The 25,145-nt window shown below is 40.6% G+C and overlaps 1 protein-coding gene across 1 annotated transcript in view; it reads left to right on the forward strand.

Annotated features, from left to right (window-relative positions):
* LOC146986132 (voltage-dependent calcium channel subunit alpha-2/delta-4-like) overlaps window positions 1–25,145 on the forward strand; it is a 71,477-nt gene that overhangs the window by 40,710 nt on the left and 5,622 nt on the right. Inside the window, exons 28-31 of the mRNA XM_085779788.1 lie at window positions 12,934–12,995; window positions 18,564–18,578; window positions 18,773–18,817; window positions 18,909–18,971. Coding sequence (XP_085635914.1) covers window positions 12,934–12,995; window positions 18,564–18,578; window positions 18,773–18,817; window positions 18,909–18,971 — 185 coding nt within the window. The remainder of the gene's footprint in view (window positions 1–12,933; window positions 12,996–18,563; window positions 18,579–18,772; window positions 18,818–18,908; window positions 18,972–25,145) is intronic.

A 25,145-nucleotide genomic window follows, 5' to 3' on the forward strand; every position in this document is an offset into this window, starting at 1 on the left:
CGAGAGGCCAAAAAATTAGAGGATGTTCGTGTACAGTAGGAGCAGATGTTCTCACCACCGTTTTGGCCAAGGGAGAACGGATTCAAGCGTTTAATTAATGACTTGCAAGGTGTTGAATTTGGCTTAAAACCTGATGAACTGACTTATAACATCTCAGACTGAACACTAAGTCAAGTTTAGAGGCTAAAGAGACAACTAGAACTCATTAATCCATTTCTTTAGGTTATGCTCTTATCCACAAAAAATAGCAGAGGCCCCTCCAATCAGCATTCTTTTTTTTTTATTCCAAATGTTCATATTAGTTGAATATTCAAAATATAGATGTGAAGAAGAGTCAAAACCTAAATAAATAACTTACTTGCATTGTATATAACCCACATTAATTATGGCCAGGTAGTGTCTTGGTACTTTTCTTCAATAAGCTTTAGATTAAATAAAAACCTTAAGTTTTTAGTGAAAATAGTTCAGTTGAACTGACTTTGCGCCGTATAAAGGCAGTGAATTACATCTCCAACACTAGTACACCTCATACCACCAGATCCAATCTTTGAATGTATCCGAAATGGAAAACTGCAGTTCCTCTCCTAACCACGAGTGAGTCTCCAAAATTGAGCCATTCCCCATAGACTCCCATGTTAAAGTAAACAACTTTACAGCCTGGTACAAAAACAGTTTTGGGGATGAATTTTTTATATAAATCACTCTTTAAATCCTGCATAACTGGATTAAATGTGGTTTTATTCAAAATGTCCAGACTTCTTTGGACCTGCAGTTTATCAAATCAGTCAATGAAGTTGATCTTTTGTTAACTTTAATTCGACGCCAATGCCAGATGTTCTTCTGAAGGTATCAGGACTGGTTGGCTGATCACAGGTCCAGTTTTAAACTAAGGAATAATAATAAAAGAAAAACATAAAACAATATAAAAATCCCAGTCACTCAGATGAGGTGTTGAGTGACAGCTGTGTCTCACATCAGATCCACTACATCAGCCTATAAGAGGATGAGCTGGAGCCTTCATCAGACCTTAGAGCATCTTACAGAACAGGTGACCCCTGAACCCTGATGGTCGTTGACAACAGATGGACATTGCATCGTGTTACACGTTGTGCAAACAGGAGAAAGGATTCACAGAAAACCATAAATCCTTCAGACGGAGCCGAAGATTTAAAAAAAAAACACAATAACTCCCAATCGTCGTCTTTATCTTTTACTTTAGGGATCAACGCACCATCAAAACACACTCCGCACTCCCACTTACACACACTCCAACACACGTATAGCTGCAAGCTGGGGACCAAAACAAAAGCAAACGTAGAGGGGGGCTGGTGTGTCATCTTGTGTTTATCAAGAGCTGGAGTTTGCTCCTGGCTGCTTTTCTGCTATTCACCGCCTCCTTCCCTCATTCATCGGCCTCTCTGAGCGAGGCCTCTCCTGCCGTCTCTTTCTTTGGACTCGTGACTTTTAAGGACAGTTGAGCGCCGAGAGCGCAGAGGCTTCTGGGTCTAGGTCGAGGACGTCAGATGCACCTAAAGTCAAACTTTTACCCCAACAGCCTTTGTCTGTTAGATACAGTCCGTCCACCTCTCCGGGGACGCTCCTTTGACTCGGCTCTTTTGTTTACACCAGTGTAGTAGGTTGGAAACTGTACACTCGTGTTTTTAGGGTGATTCAGACTGAACACAAAGTCAAGTTTAGAGGCGAAAGACAGAAATAGAAGTCATTCATCCCTCTCTTTAGGTTGTGCTTTTATCCATGGTGGCGCTTCTTGAGTCTGTTGGGCCCCAGGATGAAAAATAGCAAGAGTAATATGCTGAAATGATGTCATCTTTTTTAGATTTTCAAAAAGATAGATGTGAAGAACAATAAAAACCCCTAATAAATAACTTACTGACATTGAATATAACCCACATTATTTAAGACCAGGTAGTTTCTGTCTTATGATCTTTCTGAATAAATCAATTCTGGCAATTTTCAAAAGGTATTTTTCCGAAAGCATGTTTTTGAAAAAGGGGGTTTGGGTGTTAATGGGAAACTGTTGGATCACAGTGGAGCCAATGGGGATAACTTTCAAATCTTGGCATTGGTCGATTGGTTTTAAAGAGGAATTATGCAGGATTTGTAGTTTAACTATGCTACATTTTTACCTTAATTGGAGTAATTGTGATGGTTTAATAAATGGATTAACTTGTTACAACTTTGCAAGATCGGGGCCGCCGCCCCGGTGTCCCAGCTCTCGTCTCTGCAGCACCATGACACAAACGCACCCCATAACCCGTAATCTCTTGTTTATGACAGATTAAACTACACGTCGCAACATCGTCTTTGATATATAACGTTATCTACCTCTCTATTGATTGCTTTTTTTGCCGGCTTTGTTGTAAACAAATGCGCATGGCCAGGAGGAGGGTTAGCAAAACAGTGGAAAAGCGACTGGACTTACATAGTTGCTCTTTAAAGAGTCTGAATCCAGTACCAAGTGTTGGTGCTAGAAGGTGCTGAAGTTCGACCAATCCATAGAAAAAAGCTCTCTGTTCTGTCTCTTCATGTTTATAAGTTGGGTTTCCTTGGGACGATCATCTTGGTTACAGTAACCGTCGGCAGCGAGGAGCAAACAGCCGTGGAAACAAACAGCTCGTCAAATGCACCATCAGTCAGATTAGACGCCGCCCACACATCAGCGGCAGGTCACAGATTAAAACAAAACTGCGATTTCAATCCCGGAGCGGGACAGACGCCTGTTCTGGAGTCCAGATGGCGCTGGAACAACTGGTCCCATAGAAACGCCTCATCCACCCCCACCGCCACCGCCACTGTACACCCCCCTGCAAGAGCCGCCGCTCTGCTCACGCTGTGTTATCTGGGTTTTTTTTACTGTCGTGGCATCATCGAACATCTGCTGTTTTGTTGATGCTCGCATTTAAAGCACTTCCCCAGGACCAGCAGTAAACAGCGTAGACGCCTCATATGGCGCCTCATGACCTCACAACCAGGGCGGCCATTGTTGTTGGAGCTCCAGCAGCGAGTGTGCGTCATTACAACTTCAACTTAGTCCTGAATTTCTACTCTTCTCTAACTCTGAGCAGTGAAGTGTGTGGTTATTAGCCGTCTAACCACACAACTGTGCTTTTGCTCACATTATCACTTATTACTCAGGTTATTATATGAACATTAGTGTTTGTTCCCGCACAGCAGAGACGTGCTAATCTGCCACTTCAGCTTCCTGTTGATGGAGCTCGTCTTTCCACAGCTGGTGGATTTGGTTGCAGCTCATAGACTTTATACTCTGATGCACATGAACATTAAAACATCAGCGGCTTGTTTGTTGGCTCCAGCTGTTTTGGAGTCGTTGTCTCTTCTATAATAGTGGACTAAATGCCCATTCATCGTTGCTATCAAACTGTCACTGGTCTGGTCCTACACCTGAGACACTGCTGTTCATCAAGCGTCAACAACTTCTGGATTAACTGGAAATTAGACACAGCGAATCAGCCCACTGGTTGTTCAGCCTTTAAGATATATCTGTTGTTCTCAGGGCTTGTTAAAGGAATAGTTCACCAAAAAATGAAATTCAGTCATTAGTGACTCACCCTCATGCTGATGAATACTCCGGAGTAGTTTTTTATTCCTCAAAGTGCATCTGGAGACCCGGGAGGCCGGTTCCTAGTCCAACCAAAACTTTATATGAGAGTCAATAGCGCCCAACACAAAAATGTCCATAAAACTACACAAAAACCTTGAAATATTCCTCCACACTGCTTGTCCATTGCAATCCAAGTGTCCTGAAGGGATATAGTCCAGAGTTTACTGCAAAAATCGTCATTTAGGACATTTTTACAGCCTAATCAGTCCTGTATTGCGCTCTGACATTCACGCGCCCCAGGCAAATGGACTATATCCCTTCAGAACACTTGGATTGCAGTGGACGAGCAGTGTGGAGGAATATTTCAAGGTTTTTGTGTAGTTTTATGGACGTTTTTGTGTCCTATTGACTCTCGTATAAAATTTTCATTGGACTACGAACCGGCCTCCCGGGTCTCCAGATGCACTTTGAGGAATAAAAAACTACTCCGGAGTATTCATCAGCATGAGGGTGAGTCAATAATGACTTTCATGAATTTCATTTTTTGGTGAACTATTCCTTTAAGCCAGACTAATAATGGGGACATTGATCAAATAACTACCAAAAAATGACCACAAACGCCTCCAACAAGTGTGTGGGATGAGATGGATGCAGTCGTTGTTGTCAGTCGATAAACAGAAACTCTTAAATCAACATTACGACTCACACAAACAAGTTCAACTCCTCCTTATGGCTCATAGCTGATTGATCTGAGTCTGATCAGAAAGAAGTAAAGAAGAGCAAAGAAGTAGAATAAAATTTTGTCTACTGATCAATTTAAACATAAATCAAATAAACTCTGATGAAAAATAAGAGTTCATAATATCCTCAGCATCACATCTGTACTGTGATCTGAGTGTTTGTTATTGACAACGTAAACTTCTCATTTGTTTTGGTTGTTGAGTTATTCCTTACTAGTAATATTCCGTATCTCTCTCTCTGTGTTTAAACGTTTCTGCTGCAGCTCTTTAAGTCTCAGCTCCTCTTATGACCTCCTCAACAGACTAGACAGGAACTCTCCATCTTAAGGCTTTAAAACATCAGCAGCCTTCACACACACATAAACACACACACACACACACCACGGTTGTGTTGTTTTGTGGGTTTGAGATTGTGTCGCAGGAACAGTCGTGTGCTGATCTCCAGTTCAAACTCTGCTCTGTGTGTTTTTGCCGCTGTGATGTTTCCTGCTTCATCTGCACTGCATCGCTCCGCTCTCCTGGGCTCTATAGTGTGGCGTCCCGCTAGCTGCTTAATGGCCTCTGACAGCCAGCCCCCCCCCCCCCCCTCAACCCTCCCCATTACCACCACCACTACTCCTCCTCCTCCTCCACTTCCCCCTGTGGCTGCACTTTTCCTCCAAACAGCCTGAGAACAGAGAGTCAGCGGCCGAGCGCTCGGTCCAAAAGGCCGAGAGCAGAAACACACTGCAGCATCCACACACACACACACACACCACACCGAGGAGGCAGTAAACAACACACACACACACACACACACTGACACACACACTATGACTGCATGCCAAAACACATGCACTGGCTCACTCCCACTTGCTCTCAGACTCTCTCTATTAAAAGCCCAGGCAGACATACTGTACGCTTCACCACTATGTGGCCAAAACTACTGTATCTGCACACCTGGTTCCTCCTGCAGAGAGGAACATCTGCTCAGCTCCTCCAGATGTTCAACCTGAGCTCCCACTCTGGCGTTGAGGTCAGAGCTCCGTGCAACTTCTTCTTCCACCTCAGACAAGTGTGTATTCTGCACAATAATCAGCTGCAACAGTTAAAACGAACAGGAAACAATTTGAAGAACTGATGTTTTGTTAAAGTTATTTTTTTTGTAAAGTTTGAGTTGACAAAATTAGAAATTAGTTTATGTTAAAGCATCTATAATAAAGCAACTTTAATCCTATGTTATGTGCATTTCTATTTCTTAGGGCCACATTGATAAATAAAAACATCACAAACTTTGAGAATAAAGTCGTAAATGTACGACTTTATTCTCGTAAATGTATGACTTTATTCTCGTAGGAAATGTACGACTTTATTCTCGTAAATTTGCGACTTTATTCTCTTAAATTTATGACTTTATTCTCGTAGGAAATGTATGACTTTATTCTCGTTAATTTGCGACTTTATTCTCGTAAATTTATGACTTTATTCTCAAAGTTTTTTGTTTTTTTTCTCAATGTGGCCCTAATACTCCGTCGTACATTTCAGTGATCTTATGTTTCTATTTTTTTTTATCTTTATCTATATTTTTTGCAGCAGCTTTGCAGAGCTCTAAACACATTCCCCTCCTTCCCTCCAAGCGACAACAAGTCGACCTCGCCTCACCCTGTAAAGATCCTGGAGCTTCAACTGATGTTGGACAATTAAACCTGGAGTTGAATTCATAAAAACTAAAATAGAGGAAATATTAAATATTAATCTGAGATGAATCGATGCAGGTGGAGCAGCAGCTGCAGCAGCGTTTCCTCTCAGTTTGGACCGAGAGGCGTGTCCGCTTACTTCTGGCCAACACACACACACACACACACACACACACACACAAACAAACACACACATACTTTCTCACTTTTCACAACACAATTGCACTGTATGTACAGTATCTACACACACACACATGCACATGCACACACACACGGCGCTCACCATCTGCTCTGCTGCTCCAGCCTCCAAACAGAGGAAGAGGAGAGGAACTGTTCTTCTTCTGCTTCATCTGCAGCGTCCGGTCCACGTTCAGAGTTCTCTCTCTGCAAACCAGAACCAGGACCAGGACCAGAATCCGCTCTCGTCTCTAAACACACACACACACACACACACACCCTCAGAAAGCCTCAGGTCCTCGTCCAGAACCAGAGACCAGGACTGGAGTTTTATCCCGGATCAAAAGGCGCTCGTCGTCGTCGTCGTCGTCGTCGTCGTCGTCATCATCGTCGTCTTCGTCTTCGTCATCCTCCTCCTCCTCCTCCTCTTCATCCACATCGCTGCTGCTCTCTCAGCTTCCTCTTATTGTCTCGGAGCTCCGTCCAACACACACACACACACACACACACACACACCCAGCCTCCGACTGAGGGCGAGCGAGCCTGTGTGTGTCTGAGAGAGAGAGAGAGAGAGAGAGAGAGAGTGCTAGAGATGCCACATGCTGCTGCTGAGCTACTGCTAATGGTGTGTGTGTGTGTGTGTGTGTGTTGTACTGAGTGTGTGTGTGTGTGTGTGTGTGTGTTGTACTGAGTGTGTGTGTGTAATGTGCATTAAAGCAGTTTGACAGAAATAGTAACAGCAGAGTGTTGCAGCTGCAGGCTGAGCTCTGGATGAATGGAGGGAGAGAGACATTCACTTTGTATTAGAGAGAGACAGAGAGAGAGAGAGAGTACGGCTGTACAGTACTTAACTCACTCAGGACAATAGAGTAAATTTGCATTAGAGAAATAAAAACAACAACAACAGATTCTCCAGCGGTGAAGAACCTGAGCTACACATGTGTGTTAACTCCTCTGTGTGTGCTGCCACCTGGTGGTCAAACTGAGCCACTGCAGCCTCCAGGGATTATTCACTTTTTAGTTTTTTTAATTTAAGTTTTAATTTTTTTTTAGACATTTTAATATATTATATTATATTCTTTGTAGTTGTGTCCTAAAATTATCTAAAAGTTTTACGATATTTTATTATGGTAACACACTGTGTCCTTTACGTCGCCCGTCAGTTGCGTCACTTCCTCCACATTTGTAAAGTTTTAATACGTCTAATATGTATTATTTCTCTCAAGTGAGATTGAGATCATTGACTGTTAATAGTGAAGACAACAACTCCCATGATCCCATGCTGCTTCACGATGTCGTCAAAGTACGACTTTTACTGTTGTTTTGATTAAACGCCCCCGAGTAGCTGAAATTACACACTGCGCAATTACATTTTTTAAATTGATGTATCTGATTATTATTTATTTAAAGCTGTTGGGTTTACTGTCATGTACAAAAGAAAAATATATATAAACATCAAATAAATCCACATATCCATATATCAGCCAATTTATTTACTTTAGACCAATTAATCCACTGATCGTTGGTCAGGTTATGTAAATCGTTCTCTGTTAAATATCATAAAATCTAATCCAGACTCTCTTTTTTTCTTTAACCCTGACAAATAATTGTAAACTTTTTTCTGGTTGTGGCCGGAGCTACACGTGTGAAGCCACGCCCTTACGTCAATTTTCCACCATTTTTTGTTGCAGTTGCTTTACATCCATCTGTTCCTCCTCCACCTCCAGAGGTCGTTTTTTATTAAATGTCATAAAAACAACAGTGGGACTCTTTTCAGTGGCGGATTAATCTAAATTTAGAGGATGTTTTAGGCAGCAGGACGATGTGTGTGTGTATGTGTGGGATGGATTCACAATACCAACATCACCCATGGCAACAGTCAGTGTGTGTTGTAACAGTGTTTGGAAACAGTGGAGCTCAGAGGAACGAGACACATCAGGCTGCGAAACAGAAACTTCACCTGCCTGAGCTTTAATCTGAGGAACAAAGTAGAGACGAGATTCTACTGAATAATCCCAAACATGATTTAATCCCCCGTTACATTTACACAACATTTATTACTGGTTTTGATTTGACTTTTGCTTTCATGCTGCTTCTTATTTTTTAACATTATTTATCTCTTTCTCCTTAAAATTGATTTTATTTTGTTATATTTACCAGTGGAATAATATTGATCTCACTTCCTGTTTGATCTCTTTATCTTTATCTGTAATTATTTTTTTCATAACATTTAATCCAGTGACAGTTAGTTAGTTTGTTGTTTTTCACCATTAGTTCTCTGGTGATGGTTAAATCAAAATGTTGTAGATATTTCAGGGCCAAATTCGACTCGTTTGAGTGAAATCCTTTTCAATAGCCTATGTGGATGTATTATTATTACACAGCACTGAGAACTATGGTGGCCCTGAGAGCTCAATACACTTACTGTATGAATAAACTTAGAAAACCAACAATGAACAGATAAAATGTAAAGAAAGACAAAGAAAACAGGAAGTGTTTCCAATAGACATTGGAAAAAAATGATTTAAAAACACTAAACAACAATTGCACATAGATGAATTATGATATTTTTGTTGCTTTCTAAGCATAAATGTTAATTTAATGAGCTTTAAACTTAAGAACATTTAGATGTTTTGTAATGCATTGGCTGCATCTTGCATTTTCGAGGTGATAAAACCAGATTAGCTTCTGAGACGTTAACAACCGAGACGATGAGAAGTGTGAAAAGTGACAGTGAGAGTGAGTTCACTGACGAGAGACGGAAATAAAAAAATAAATAAAAAACTCTGACTCAACGACGACAGATGTGTGAAGAAGAAGATGTGAATTAAAAGACAGCGAGCGAACTGAGCCGTGAAGCTTTAATGTTATTTCAACACAGTTTCATCACGCGGGAGAAGTTCAGTGAAATAAAAATAAAAACTGAACACTGCGAATAATAATAATAATAATTTTCAGTTTGTGTCATCATCAACTCTTCATGCACTAAACAAGACGGAGGAGAAACGAGCAGCTTTTTGACGTGTTGTGGTTGAAAAGCAGAATAAATGTGGCCCGTGTGGGTTTTTTTTTTTTTGGGCCCGTCCTTGCAGACTGCAGCAGAAACAGTGCAGCTGCAGCGCTGAAGGGCGACGATAAGGACACTGCTGACAGGAAAAAGGAGGAGAAGAAGGAGAAGAAGAAGAATGAGAGGAGGAAGAGGGAAAAAAACGATAAATAAAATGAAAGAGCAGAGCAAAGCTGCCGAGCTGTGAGTCTGCAGAGCCGCTGTTTTTAAAGGAGCGACGCCGTAAGAGGTTTAACAGACCCAGAGGTCACAACTCTCCCCCCAACAATAATATAAATGCAGCGTCACATTTCTTCTTCTTCATCTCTACTACTGTAACTGCTGCTTCACACCGACGTGAGTGACCCAGTTCAAAAGCTCCGACGCTTAAATGCGCGTTTATCCCCTCGTTGTTCAACAGAGATACAAGAGCCAAGAGTTGAACTGTTGAACCCTGGAGACACAGAGGACTAAATCTGTAAATATCAGGCTGTAATAAACAGAAAAATAATATAAATATGAAAACATTCAACAACTAAATTAATCTTTTAACCTTTAAAGCTCAAAAGGTAGATGTTTGTATTAAAGTTCCATACAGTATAAAGGTAGATGTCCATGTGTAGTGTGATTATAAAGCAGCTCTAGGTTCTATATTAATACTGTGAAAGTATCAAAGCCTCAGTCCACAGAGAAATGCACACAGCCTGTATTCAGAAACTGAGCCTTAAAACCAGCCGTCAGGACTTCCTGTCACTTTGTGATGTCACAACTAAGCAGTCACCTAAAGCCCCGCCCCCTCACCACCTAATCCCACGATCCATCCAACAACTTGCAGGATTTGGTTTCTCTGAGTGTTTTATTCTGAAATCTGCTTTATTTTTTTAATTGGATTGCTCAGAAAACAGTCAGCCAATCAGAAGAGAGGCTCGGAACCTTTTCCTCTCTTCTGATTGGCTGACACTGACCTGTTGTTACTAGAGCTCTAGAGAGAAGCTGAGAGAGGAGATGGAAAACTACACTGAGATGGTTTTTGGGTTGTTAAAACGACAGATATATCTTTCTTATGAATAAAAAATATGGAGCTTTAACCTAAATACCTGTATATATTAACATATTATTTTTATAATGAACTAACAGTGAAACCAAATTACCAACTCAGCTTTTAAGGTACTTTTGAATTAGCTAGTGAGTTTCAGCCCATTTTGATTTTCATTCATTTAGTCAAATTTATAAAATTACTAAGTTTGGCTCGGTACTAATTACATCAACTTGCAGCAGTGTGTGTTTGTTTTTTTATGCAGATCAGCATCAGAGTGAAACAACTGCAGCTGCTGCACGACGTCCAGAAGCTCAATAACAACCAGAAGTAAAAGGTTTTACAGCTGCTGCTCTGCTTTTCCAATAATATCAGTACACGAGAGGCTCAACACGTCGCCTCGTATCACTCACATCTGTGTGTGTGTGTGTGTGTGTGTGTTTGCAGACCAGCTGCCTGTGTGAGGAAGAGTTTTCATTAGTGACAGAAACAAACAAACAGTAGCAGATAGACATCGCTCTGCTCCGAGGTGAACGGCCCCCACTGGTCCTGTAGCGCTGCAGGTTTCAGGTCCACATGGCAGCGTCTCAGCAGGAGGAGCGCTGGGCTTTTAGTTGCCGTGGTAACGAACTATATGTCGACTAACTTTATATGTTTTTACTGTATATGCTCGTCCCTCAAAGTTTCTTATCAGGTGGTAGGATGAGATGTGCATCATCATAGAGTCTGAGCGGCTGCAGTCCTGAGATTTGACATCAATATCATTTTGTTCATTGGTTACGACGGCGTATTGTTGGTTAAAAAGAAACAAGTTGAGAGAGATTAAGGTGGAATTTCTAAGTTTGAAACTCAAGTTTAAAGTCACACAATTATGCGGAAAAAAATCTTGCAACTTTACTCTATTTTACTCTTATTCTCACAAATCATGCGAAAAAAAGAAACAAGTTTTTTTTTCTCACAATTTTGGTAGAAGAAATAAACTTTGCACAGTTGGACTGACATGGCTTGTTTTGTGTTCTACCTGCAGTTAAAGATCTGATCGAACTCCACTTTTTTTAGGTATACTTATTATTTTCTTCTACTTTCTTTACTTATAATTTTAGCACAGAATCACCAGATCATTATCAGCATCCAGACTTTGAAGAGACACATTTGCCATAAATTCCTTCCTCAATTAGAAAATAAAACAATTTTGTCCTTTTTTTTCTTGCATATTTTTAACATCAGATGTGATTTAAACGATTTAATATATATAGTATCCGAGTTTTTTTTTGGTGAATTTGCAACTTTAAAATTGGAAAGTACCCTAATTTTCGGACTATTGAGCGCACCAGCTAAATTTTAAAAGAAAATACATACAGCATATAGTCTGCACTTGAATATAAGCAGCAGGTTTTCATGTTGTAACATGAGATATTTACACAGAAAGACAGTAGGGAACTATGCAAGTCTGCTCGCTTTTCCGCTGTTTTGGTTACGCTCCTCTCGCCCATGTGCATTTGTTTACAACGAAGCCGGCGAAAAATCAATAAATGGAGCGGTGGATAACGTTACATAACATATACGATGCTACGACGTGTGTGTTTGTGTAGTCTTAACCATCATAAACAAAAAGATTACGGGTTATGGAGCACGTTTGTGTGCAGTGTGCAAAGACGAGAGCTGGGACACCGGGGCGGGGAAAAAAGTAGCGGCTTATAGTCCGAAAAGTACGGTACTTAGTTTTAAACTAAGAAACTTATTTCACCATCTACTCCGCTTCTTCTGTTTTTTTTTTATTTGTTCAATTCTTTATTTATCGTCTTCATTTAGCTATATATTTTTACATTAACAAAAGTTTTGCAACATTCTCTTCAAGGCTGACGATGTGTTTATGTCGTGTTCGTAGCTTCTTTCTGCTGCCCCCAAGTGGCCGTAAGCAGTTAGTGCAGCTTTTTCACCTAAGTATAAAGTACGACTTTACGCTTCATGAAATAGAGATGCTTTTTTATTTCATAAATGACCTTAAGTGTTCAAAAAAATGTTCAACATAGCGTACAGAGATGTGGGCACATTAGGAACATCAAACTTGTGATGATTGCATTATTGTGTTTCCTCCTTGTCCGTCAAAGTACGGAGGTCAAATATGCAACCACCAATTTCAGCATGTGGACGAACCTGCTGTGATTGGTTGTTGTTGTTGTTGTTGTTCAGAGGTTAGTAACCTGTCCTGTGTGTGGTACAGAGTAACGTCTGAGTGACTTCACACAGTCTGTTAACAGAGTCTCAGCTGTTCACTGTCCCACCACCACCAGCCTCTAAACGCCCGTTCTGCTGCCAGAGTAATGAAGCTGCTCCGGTGCATCACTGACGCTCTGTGTGTCTGTGTGTCTGTGTGTGTGTGTGTCTGTGTGTCTGTGTGTGTGTGTGTGTGTGTGTCATTACTCAGCCTGCAGGGAGCACACACACACAAACACACACACACCATCAGGCTCATCAGTGTTTACATCCCTTCATTAGCGTCAGGACACGGCAGAGGTGAACTCAGGGTCGAATTGATTTCCTGTCCTCCACCTTTTTCCCTGGGCAAACAACAGCAACGCGCTCCACGGCGCCGTCTCTGCAGAGTCCATCTCGTCCTGCGTCTGGTCTTAACTCTCTATGTGTGTGTCTGTGTGTGTGTTTTCTATTTTTAGCTGTCGGGGTGCAGATGTCCTTGGATTTGCTGGAAAGGAGGTTCTGGGACATCGCCAAGCAGGTGACTGACTGGAGGACTCACTCTCACACATGTTGTTGGCTGGAGTCATTTTTGGGGGGAAATTTCATTATCACGACTTTATTGATTGACTCTAAACTAAACTTCACTTTGACCTTTAACATTTAAAAGTGCTCTGTGGAGTTTGTTCACCAACAGTTATCAATTCAATGCACCTCCTTTCTCTTAAAACATTTGAAAACCACACTTTTGCTTTTTAACCTTCCTATTGTCAGCTTTCTGCTGCCATCTATGGTGTTCGGGTCGGTTTTGACCCAAGTCTTAAATCAGCTGTAAAACACACTAAAACAATTATTTGTCATCCCATTTGTTTCTCATCTCTTGGCTACGTTGTTAGGCTTTTTTTATCCATGAAAAGGTTGGTTTTGGACTTATGATTTCAGTTTTAACTTTAATTATTGTTCCGGGTCAAAATTGACTCTAACACCACAATGTCATAATTTTAACCAGAGCATTTTAGAATTTTGTAAAAAGTTTTATTTTGTTTAAATTGGGGTTCCTCACAAAGTCAAAAAGTCTTGATGCTATAAACAAATATATGTGGTACTTTTATGCATTTAAAACCTGAAAAAAGACTAGTCCACACAACTAACCTTTTAACCTTTAAAGGTCCCATATAGTGTAAATATTAATTTATTAATGTTCTATATTAATACTATGGGCGGCACGGTGGTGCAGTGCTTAGCACTGTCGCCTCACAGCAAGAGGGTTCTGGGTTCGAGCCCGCCGGCCGGCTGGGGCCCTTCTGTGTGGAGTTTGCATGTTCTCCCCGTGCATGCATGGGTTCTCTCCGGGTACTCCGGCTTCCTCCCACAGACCAAAGACATGCAGGTTAGGTTAATTGGCGACTCTAAATTGCCCATAGGTGTGAATGAGAGTGTGAATGGTTGTCTGTCTATATACAGTATGTCTGCCCTGCGATAGACTGGCGACCTGTCCAGGCTGTATCCCGCCTCTCGCCCAAAGTCAGCTGAGATAGGCTCCAGCTCCACCCGTGACCCTAGTGCAGGATAAGCGGTATAGAAAATGAATGAATGAATGAATACTGTGAAAGTATCAAAGCCTCAGTCCACAGAGAAATGCACACAGCCTGTATTCAGAAACTGAGCCTAAAAACCAGCCGTCAGGACTTCCTGTCACTTTGTGATGTCACAACAACGCAGTCACCCAAAGCCCCGCCCCCTCACCACCTGGACCCACCATCCAACAATTTACAGGATTTGGTTTCTCTCGAGTGTTTTATTCTGAAATCTGCTCTATTTATTTATTGAAACACTCGGAAAACAGTCAGCCAATCAGAAGACAGGCTCAGAGTCTCCTCCTCTCTTCTGATTGGCTGACACCGACCTGTTGTTACTAGAGCTCCAGAGAGAATGGAAAACTACAATGAGGTTTTTTTTTGTTATTAAAACTACAGATTCATCTTCTCATAGAAAAAAATATGAGGCTTTAATTAACATAGACATCCATGTAATAAACTTAATAAACTACCAACTCAGCTGTCCTTTAAATTATCTTTAATCAATATTTTTGTGTTTTTTCTAGGGCTGTCAGAGTTAACGCGTTAATCGCGATGAGATTAATTAAAAAAATTAACGTGATTAAATTTTTTAATCGCGGCCCATTTTGTCCTCTGTCTGCTGGACTGGAGGACTGGAGTGTGGGACCTCCAGTCCAGTAGGTGGCGGTAAGCCACCTTCAAGTTGGTTGCTACACAAATATACACAGTCTAACATATATCCACAGCTCCATCCATTGATTTTTTGACGGCTTTGTTGTCAACAAATGCAAATGGCCAGGCAGAGGCGTAGCAAAGTAACGGGCAATTTCCACTGGATGCAATTCCTTTCAATTCTGTGTGAGTTTCATGCATCATGTGTTATGATTAGGTAGGCCTGCTAGGTCTGGTCTAAAAGTTGTTTGTCTAGAGATTATAACACTTTGGAGTGTTGAAAGTCCAAAGCCCATATATAATATTTTTAATAGAGATTAATCGCGAGTTAACTATGGAAAAAATGCGATTAATCGCGATTAGAAAAATTAATCGTTTGACAGCCCTAGTTTTTTCATTATGACAGTGACCAAGTAATAGTGTGATTGGAAAATCTACCTATGAATAAACACTTATAATTAATCAACCAGAGAAGAAGAGGAGAATATGGGACCTTTAAAGAAACATATTGCAGTGTGATACTTTACATTCTGATGATGTTCACTGCCCAACTTTATTGTGAAAACCCTGACTGCGCTCACCTTTGAATGAACAGAGCCGTGTGTGTGTGTGTGTGTGTGTGTGTGTCTGTCCACAAATGAGGGGAGCTATCTCATTAGCTGCGGTGGATCATCCAGTTTTATATAACCCTGTTCTGTGGGAATAAAATAAACTGCAGCGCGATGTGAAGCCAGACAGGAATCTGCTAGTTAGTGTAAATAGTGAGCTCATCACCCAGTTTCCAAGGACGAACAAATGATTTTTCTTTCTCTTTTCTTTTTCTCTTTTTTTTGGGAGAGTGCATGACCATCCAGTAATAATCCTTTACACAGATTCAGAGGTTATTGCTTCAATTTTCTCTTTTTACGTTCATTAGGGAGCAGAAGCCATTAATTACGGGCATTAAGCCCCTCAGACTTTTCATTAAGATTAAAGTGGAAATGTGCACAGACTAAACTCCAATTACAAAGTAAAACAGCAGGATTCTTCCCCCTCCCTCCTTAAGAGACCAAAAGGAAAGATAATGTTTCTTATAACGTTTCTCATGCTCTTCAGTCTGCTCCCAGCGTCATGACTCACAGCTTTCATCACTTCATGTAATGAGTCTCTGCATTTATCTCCACGGCGCTGTGCAAGAAGAACCAGCAGAAAGTGGGAGATTTAAAAGCCACAGAAACAGTTTAACTCAGATACATCAGATGAGTGTCAGCATGCGGACTGGTTTTCTTGCTATTTACGCTCTGGGTTTTTATAATCACACCTGCACAATCTGCCTGCTGTATCTCACTGTCTATTTTGTTTGCTTGTTTATATTATTGTGCAAATAAATTAAACAATTAGCATGTTAGCACCTGTCATCATGATAAATTTAGCCTTCAATTTTCAAAGCTCAGGTGAGTTTTTAGGTGCAGACGGTTATGTGTGGACAGTGAGATTAAGATTTAAATGCACTTTATTGATCCCAGGCTGGGAAAATTATTACTAAGTAACTTTTTTTCCAGCAATTCATTCATTTTTCAATTTAAATAGTGTAATGCTAACCAATGCTAATCTTCAGAAGCACTTAACCAAATGCCACATTGTTACAAAGATAGTCACTAAACCTTGTTTTAAAGGACTGTTGACCAAAAGAAAAGCCTTCCAAGTCTAGCTGAATCTCTTTTCGTTTTACAGATTTTCATTGACAAAAAAAAATCAGTGTATTTACCGCGTCTACCGAAACCATGGAAACGTAAACCTAAAATTCCACCGGAAGAGCAAAACCGGCTTCCAGTTTTGACGTTCGGAATAAGGTGGATAGAAAGCCTAAGTGGAAGCAGGAAGTAACAGTCGCCATGGGACCTCAATTCGGAAAAAATCTCCATGTGAGTGGACGGGAGTCAAAGTTTTATTTTGTGATTCGATTGACTCGTGTCATGAGAAAAATATCTGACCTCTACCTGTTTAAAGCATGGCGTTTCATGTTTGTCCTAAAACAGCAACGGAAGAATTTATTTTGTGTGATGACGCTCTACGGACACCTAGAGTAACAGGAAGTGGAGTAGCTGACATTTGGTGTGTGACGTCACCTACGCCACCTGTAGTCTTTCTGGTTACGGATTTTCGTTTTACAACAAACTACTGATTTATTGGCATGAAACACAATGTTTTAAACAGGTTAAGGTCAGATATTTTTCTCATGACACAATTCAACAAAAATAAAATTTATAGAGTCCCATTCACTTACATGGAGATTTTTTCCAAATTGAGGTCCCATGGCGACCGTTACTTCCTGCTTCCACTCAGGCTCTCTATGAAAATGATCAAATCCACTGATCACAGCTCCAAACGATGATGACTCAGTCGTACACAACATGAACCCGTGACCCCCCTCCCTCCCTCCCTGGGGGACAAACTTTACTTGTTTTGATTTTTGACTCATTCGTGTTTTGGGTCCAATTAATTAATTAAGGACTTAGGTCTCTGTTTTGATCTATCCGGTGTAATGAGCATCGCAGCCTCCCGGGGAAACCTCCTTTGACCACACACACTTCCCGTCTCATTAATGAAATAGCCCCCAAATATGACATAAGACAGACCAACACACACAGTCACACACACACACACACACACACACTCTCTCTCTCTGTAGGAGTTTGACCTTGTGGTCGTCTCCTGCAGCTCAGTGAAGCGGAGGCAGGAGGCTGCAGCAGCCAAACGTGTGCGGACGGACGTCCTATAGAGGTTGATGGTGTAGATAACGTTATTAACGAGAGCCGACAGCTGTGACAGGCCGGATTAATGTATTCACAAAGCTGCCCGGCCGCTGACTTTAACTCATCTGGCCTCACATTCATCCACAGAGCACATTCACTTCCTGTCGCTGCTGATTCACAGAAGAATCTCAAGGTTCATAAAATAAAAACTGATCTTTATGTATTTGTGTCCTGATTATGAAGCTTTTAGATGTATTTATATTTCTATATAGGCACAGAGGTTTATAAGTTATTAAAGTCAGTGTTAGTGACACATTCAATCCACCTAACAGGTGTGTGAATCAACATACAGTATTTACTACACAACATGATCGTTGCACAGGTGTGAGCTCGGCTTGTAACAATAAAAGCCCACTTTAAAATGTGCAGTTTTATTTTGAACAAAAAAAGACATTAATTCAGCACCAAATCATGAGAAATCTACAGATCAGTGCTTACTCAATGTCTTTTTTTTTTTTCAAAATAAAGTCTACATTACCGAGTAGCCTTTTATTGTGACAGTCCCAGGTCACATGCAGTTGTCATGAGTTCCAATGACAGATGTTTATCACACAACATGACTGTTTCACAGGTACAAACTGGGTTCATCACAATAAAAGGCTTTTAAATCTTCACTTTTATTTTGAAAAATTACTTTTCCATCGCACCAAATTATGGATTTCTACAATTAATGTTCTGGTTCATGACTCTCACATCAAAAAATGCAGATCTGTCGCCCAAGTCATGAGAAATCCACAGACCAGCTTATTTAATGTTTTTTTGTTTGTTTGTTTTTCAAAATAAATGTCTACATTCTAAAGTGGCCTTTTATTGTGACAGTCCCAGGTCACATACAGTAAGTGCAGTAGTCACAAGTTTGATGAGTTATGTTTTGCATTTTAAACCAAGTTCAGTGTTAAAACTAAACTCTGCAACTGCATGTTAGGGTTTTATTTTGAAAGTCTGTATTTTCCTCCTCTGGTTATGGTTTGAATTTAGAAATTGTTGTTAAAATATTGTCATTTGTTTATATTTTAATGATTATCTGTTGTTGTTGTTTTATTTCTCTGCATCCTCCTCCACTCCTCACTTTGTGGCCTTCAGCCTCCGGACACAGATGTAAGTGATTATTGATTATTGGTTTAGACCTCAGTGTGTCGAAAGTGAATAGAAAAGAAACAATTGACGCTTCATTGTAACTTATCACATCCTTTAATGATCCAGACCAATAATTGATTGATAAACATATATTATTAAGCTAGATCCTCCAACTCGATGACCTTTGACCTCTGTGCCTCATCTTTTCCCCTCAGTGTTCGGACATCGAGGGCGTGTGTCCGCTCAGCTGTCAGAGTGTGGTAAGTTAACTCACCTCCCTCCGTTTCACTCTCCTTCTTCACCATCACTTCTTTTATGCTGAAAATCTTCTTTCTGCTACTTCCTGTCCAGGATCTGAACTGTTTCCTGGTCGACAACAACGGCTTCATCGTGCTGTCCAAAGAGAGAAACGAGGTGAGATCCAAAACCTGGAAATGTCACAGCGTAAATGTGTTAGTGGATGTTATTGTTGATTTATTGTCATTAACAATTAAATAAATTGAAAACAAAAATAATTATCAACGAAGCAGCAGAGGATGTGCAACGTGTTAGTAAATATAGTGGAGTTTGCTGTAGGACCTGGGCGTCAATGGAAGATATTTAATACCAAAATCATGTTGTTGTTGTTTTGTGTGGTATTTTTTTTGTGAATTTGAAAAATAGTAACAAATTTGAAAAACAAAATTGCTGAACATAAATGCACAATATGTAATTTCAGCCACTCGTAATCAAAGCAATAGCAAAAAAAATATTTTTATGGCATCATAAAGGAGCGACTGCACGTTTTATGGATTGTTCTTCAAAGGCTAAACATGCAGTTAATGAGTGATTGTGATCAATAACAAGTGACCAATAGAATAGAATAGAAACAAATATAAGTAGTTAGGTCGTCTGCTCCGACTTCTGCTTTATTTCTAAAACTCTGAAATAGGAATTGATGCAATTAACAGACGACCCAGAGGACACAGTGTGTTTTCATTTATATACTCAGGGATTTCTCTAAATTTGAAAACCGATACTAAACAGAATATAGAACATGAGTCAGTTCATTTTAAACATTTCAGTGTACACATTATACTTAAAATCAACATTTACTTTAATTTTCACTATTTACTCTATAACAGAAAAGGTATCTGAAAAAAAAGTGCATGGACTTTAATTATTATTTTATGACCTGAGCATGTTCAGTTTTTTATTCCCCTGACAACAACAATAATAACTCTATGATACGTCGCTGTTGATCAAATCATACGTCACTTGCTACATTGATTTTTGGTCTCACTTCATCACGTCAGTGTTTACTAATTATATAGTTTGATACAGTGAACTGGAAATGGACAATTAGACCCAGTTGGATGTTTTGAAAAGAATAATGTGGATTACGTTTTTTTGTTTTGTTGACTCTGGAGTCTTGGATGTCTGATTTTCCTTGAAGGTAGCACACAAACACTATCGTCCAAACTCTGTTGGTTGTTGTCGGTTTCCTTTAGGTTATTGAAACAAACTAAAAGCAGCTGAGGAAGTCCTTCAAGTCCTCGGGTAATTAAACAGGAACATTTTGGGTTTATGTCAGGACGTCAATTTTCTTTTGGCCACCTCAGGATGAGTTTTGTGGTGTCTGTGGTGTCTCGTTTTAGATTTCTCAGCTTCTCAGCTCTTTGGATCAAGTTTTAAATGTTTTTATAAACAACATCTGGATGAGTCACAGGATTTGAGGGCAGTTTTTGGTCTTAATCTGAGAGTGTGCGGTGCATTAGCAGGGAGGGAGATGTAGCAGCAGCTGCACCTGTCCAGCTCGTCTGACCTGTGGGAGGGGGCGGAGCTAAAGATGAGATGCAGTATTTTAAATTGTGCATGAGTTAGCTGCTTCCACACTGTGTTTCTAGTCATTTAAAGACCATTAAAAAATTAATACATAGAAGAGAAAGTGGTCTGAAACAAACCTACAGAAGCCTATTTTGGACAAAACAGGCTTCCATACGTTGCAGAGTGTAGAGACACACAGACCCTGAGCCTGCTGTCCATCTGACAGCTGCTCGTTAGCTCTGGATTAACTCAGCCTGTTAAGAGCCATATTACTGGGGATTAATCCTGAGCCACTATATGCTGCTATAAATACACACACACACACACAGTCTCTGCCCCACATCCCCTCCTCAGATGTGATATCCACTTATTTAATCTCTCTCTCTCTGCAGCGTCAGTGTGTTTCAAACCTGCGCTGCTGTTTGTGTTACAGTTGTGTCTCGGTGACCGTGAGGCAGCCAGCTGTGCAGCAGCAGCTGGCTCTGCTCAGGGCTTAGTCATCCACTCACCCTGTGGCATCTGCAGGGCTGTCAGGGTCAAACGGACCTCCTGACTGGACGTACACCCAGACCACTGTGTGTGTGTGTGTAGTTCACGGGCTCGGACTAACGAACCGTGGAATTATCTGTTATATAATGATAATAATAAAGTGTAAATACGGCCAGGCTGCTTCTGAGGAGTCACAGTGACCTCTCGCAATGAATCCAAACTCGTCAAGTGTCAGTTTAGGTCATTTAAACTAAACTAAACGGGGATCATCCAACTTCCAACCTTAACGACCACACAGGTTGGTTTAACTCAGCCCCCTGAGATTTAAACGGTCAGGGGTCCCATTTAAAGGACGGACCAAGCACGTTCAGAATCCAGAATAAGATATATATGTGCAGTTTTAGGAACCAAAAACCATCTCAGTGTAGTTTTCCATATTCTCTCTGCAGCTCTAGTAACAACAGGTCAGTGTCAGCCAATCAAAAGAGAGTAAGAGGCTCTGAGCCTCTCTTCTGATTGGCTGACTGTTTTCTGTGTGATCCAATAAAAAATAGATCAGATTTCAGAATAAAACACTCAGAAAAACCAAATCCTGCAAGTTGTTGGATGATGGTGGGGGGCGTGGCTTTGGATGACTGCTTTGTTGTGACATCACAAAGTGACAGGAAGTCCTGACGGCTGGTTTTAAGGCTCAGTTTCTGAATACAGGCTGTGTGCATTTCTCTGTGGACTGAGGCTTTGGTACTTTCACAGTATTAATATAGAACCTAGAGCTGCTTTATAATCACACTACACATGGACATCTACCTTTATACTGTATGGAGCTTTAACACAAACATCTCGATTTGGTGTTTTCACATAAACTTGTGCAGTTGGTCAGAAGATGAATTGCTCAGTTTCCAGGCAGGAAGAGACATTAAATGCACCATGTCTGATCAATATCACTGAGACAGACAGAAACTAGTGTCCAGGAAGTTGCCACAATAGTGTGGCTGCCGGATGGGGAGCACTTCATCAGCTCCGAGTCTGTGTCTCGTTGGGGATGATTCTTACTTTTGGCTTCAGATATTTGTCGTTAAATCAGAATTATTTCTTTGACCCCGCTGGAGAAGGACGGTGGAAAAGAGACTCAGCTTCTGCAAACAGCAGTGAAACGTTGTGGTGTAGAGTAACCTTAGAGCAAGAATCATTCACTGTAGCAGCTCATTCTTTATTATTTGCATGTCTGCTGCATTCCCAGTGGTCTTAGTAAGCAGATATTATGATGAAGTGCTTCCTCCATGTTTTTTCGCTGAGCTCTGGACTTTACAGGAAGTTGGTGGAAACACCCAGAGTCCTCCCTGGTTGGTTGCTTGAAGCCGCTGCGGTGTTGAAGGTGCAGCTCGCGGTTCGTTGCAGGGCACGGTAAATATTTAATCAGCAGAGAAATTAAGTCGATGCTGACTAACAGAAATAGGTCAGAGGGAGGAAGCGTGGTGGTGAGCGGGGTGACCAAGCAGAACGCCGGCCGGCCTCGTTATTGGCCCGTGTGGCAGAGGAAATGTCGGCGTGATCAATGATCCTGTCTGAGGACCCGTGGCTCCAGTCCACTGATCATCTTCAGGGCTGCAAACAGGTTGGGACCGATAAATACCACCCCATAATGTCCTGAAATTAACAAAACACGGACTCCAGCAGCGTCATGAGGGTTGTAAACTTTACTGCTCTTACATTTTTAACACTAGTGGGGAAAATAATCAAGTTTTATGGGTTTTTCAATTACTAAATTAAAAATATCTTCAGATGTGCAGAAAACGAGCCCATTGGCCGTCAGTGCCGCAGGTTGTTATAACTGTTCATTTTGATGCCAGGCGACATCTAGTGGTCGTAGGAGGTATGACAGCAGCAAAGGAATATGAAGCTGACATTTCCGTCCAAATCTCAGAGTTAAAGGGGAACTATGCCAGTCTGGTCTCTCCTCCTCTGTGTCTCTAACCCTCTTCTTGGCCATGTGCATTTATTTACAACAAAGCCGGTGAGAAATCAATCCATGGATAACGATAAAGATAATAAAGATAATACCCTCATCAAACTCATCAAATACACAATCCAACAACTCCAAAACGCTCTGGTGGACAAGTTGTAACCTGCACATTCACCACGCTATGAGATAATAACAGAAGAGTCGTTTTCTAGGCAAATACAGAGACTGCTTGCTGAAAAACTGTCCCTGAAGGCAACGCACATCAGTGGTTTTGCATGAATTTACCTCTAAAACAACTCTGTTACACCGACAAATAAAGGTAACGAACCTACTGCTATGACTATAGGGATTATGGCAATGGGCCAATTTGCTAAAATGTTGAACTATCTCTTTAAGGTAAAAAATCTTGCTGTTGCCAGGTTAGATTTTGATGCCAGGTGACATCTAGTGGTCGTAGTAGGTATGACAGTAGCAAAGGAATATGATGGTGATATTTCTGTCCATATCTCAGGGTTAACATGACTTTAAATGTCCTGAAATTAAAACAATATGAACTCCAGCAACGTCATAAACTTTACTGCTCGCACATTTTTAACACTAGTTGGAGAAAATATCAAGTTATAATGTTTTTTTTTATTCACTAAATTAAAAGATGTGCAGAAAACAAGTCCATATGTTTGTGTCATGGTTAGATTTTGATGCCAGGTGACATCTAGTGGTTGTAGTAGGTATGACAGCAGCAAAGGACTATTCCAATTCTAATTCTAACGTGCCTAAAAAAAACAAGAGCAGATCTGGTCGGCTCTGTTTCTGTCCATCACTGTTTTAATGATGGGAGTAACTCATATCTGCACAGCCAGTCCTCTCTGTAATGAAGCAGCTCTCATCAAACTCCCTCAGCGGCCGTAAGCAGAATAAAACCTGCTCGTCTGCACAGCTCCTCCAGGAGGGTTATATATTTTGTTTTGTTTATCTCAGCATGTTTACCCTCCTCCTGCTGTCAGATAAAACACAGAGCGGGTCCAGTTTCAGTGTGAGCATCATCGTCCTCCCTGACCGAGGATGCTGCATGGGAAAACCCCATCCGGGCGGAGACGAGGAGCGAGCAGCAGAGAGCAGCTTGTAAACGTGAACAGAGCTGCTTAGACAAAACGCTCTAAATAATTCACACTGTGCTGCTGCTGCTGCTGCTGCTGAGGGTCAGGGAGGCCCAGCACACCCCACACACACACATACACACATAAATGACTTTAAATCACAGCGAAACACTTCCCTTACTCCTGCTGCAACCTCCTGCTGCTCTCTGCCACAACCAGACCTTGTGTTTTTCCTCCCAGACTGGAGGAGACCAGACCTCCTACTCCTCCTCCTCTAAAAGACAAGTTTATTGCTGGAATTTGATAAATTGCATTGAGGATAATTCAGTTTAGGATCACAGACGTCGTCCTTTAGGGCGCTGTGTCTTTGTCGGGGCAGGGTTTTTAATATTTGTAAGAGCTACTTATGATATGAAATCTATGGTTTTGATTTGTTCTTGGGAGCTTGAATCTCAACGAGCCGGAACAAAGAAGATCAAAACTTTATTGATCAGAAAATAATCAAGACGATGAGAAATAAAAGGAGAATATAATCTGTAATAAGGACTTGTTTATACTAGAGTGTAGTGTATGAGAATATAATCACACAGAGAGATTAACTGTTGAGCTGTCAGGCTTTTATGTAAAGGAACACTTTGATTGTCTGATCCAGATTGACTCTTTATGAAAACTGTAAAGCTGTTGTTTGCTTTTTGTTTTTGTCAAATATTTTTGATCAGTTTCTAACAAGGAAACCATAGGAACTTAGTTATTTTGACTTTTGACAATGAACAACATACAACAGTAGGTAAACAATACACACAAACAATCAGATATTTCCAAATCGCAAAACACAATTGAGACAAACATGAAATAAGAGACTAAACAGAATAATAACAAACAAATAATAAAACATAATGAAATAAATAGATGATAGAATTCAATAAATAAATAGGAATAAGAGAAGCTATATACATAAAGTGGTAGATGAACTTAAATAATGTATCCTGAATAAAACTGACAGGCTGATGAACATTTCTTATTATTATCATCATCAATATATTTCAGAGATTCAAAATAAAGTTTCAGTTCAGTTAAAAACAACATAAATAATCAGGTTGTTTTGGACATTTTAGCTTTGTGGATGTGAACTTTTCCCAATAAAATAAAAAGCTCAACAATGTTGTGTTTATTATTTTTTTATTCCACAAAAATAATGTCTTCATCCTCCAAATTATACTTAACTGTGGTTAT

Source organism: Trachurus japonicus, chromosome 6, assembly GCF_045865225.1.
Source record: "Trachurus japonicus isolate A0001 chromosome 6, Traja_1.0".
NCBI lineage: Eukaryota > Metazoa > Chordata > Actinopteri > Carangiformes > Carangidae > Trachurus > Trachurus japonicus.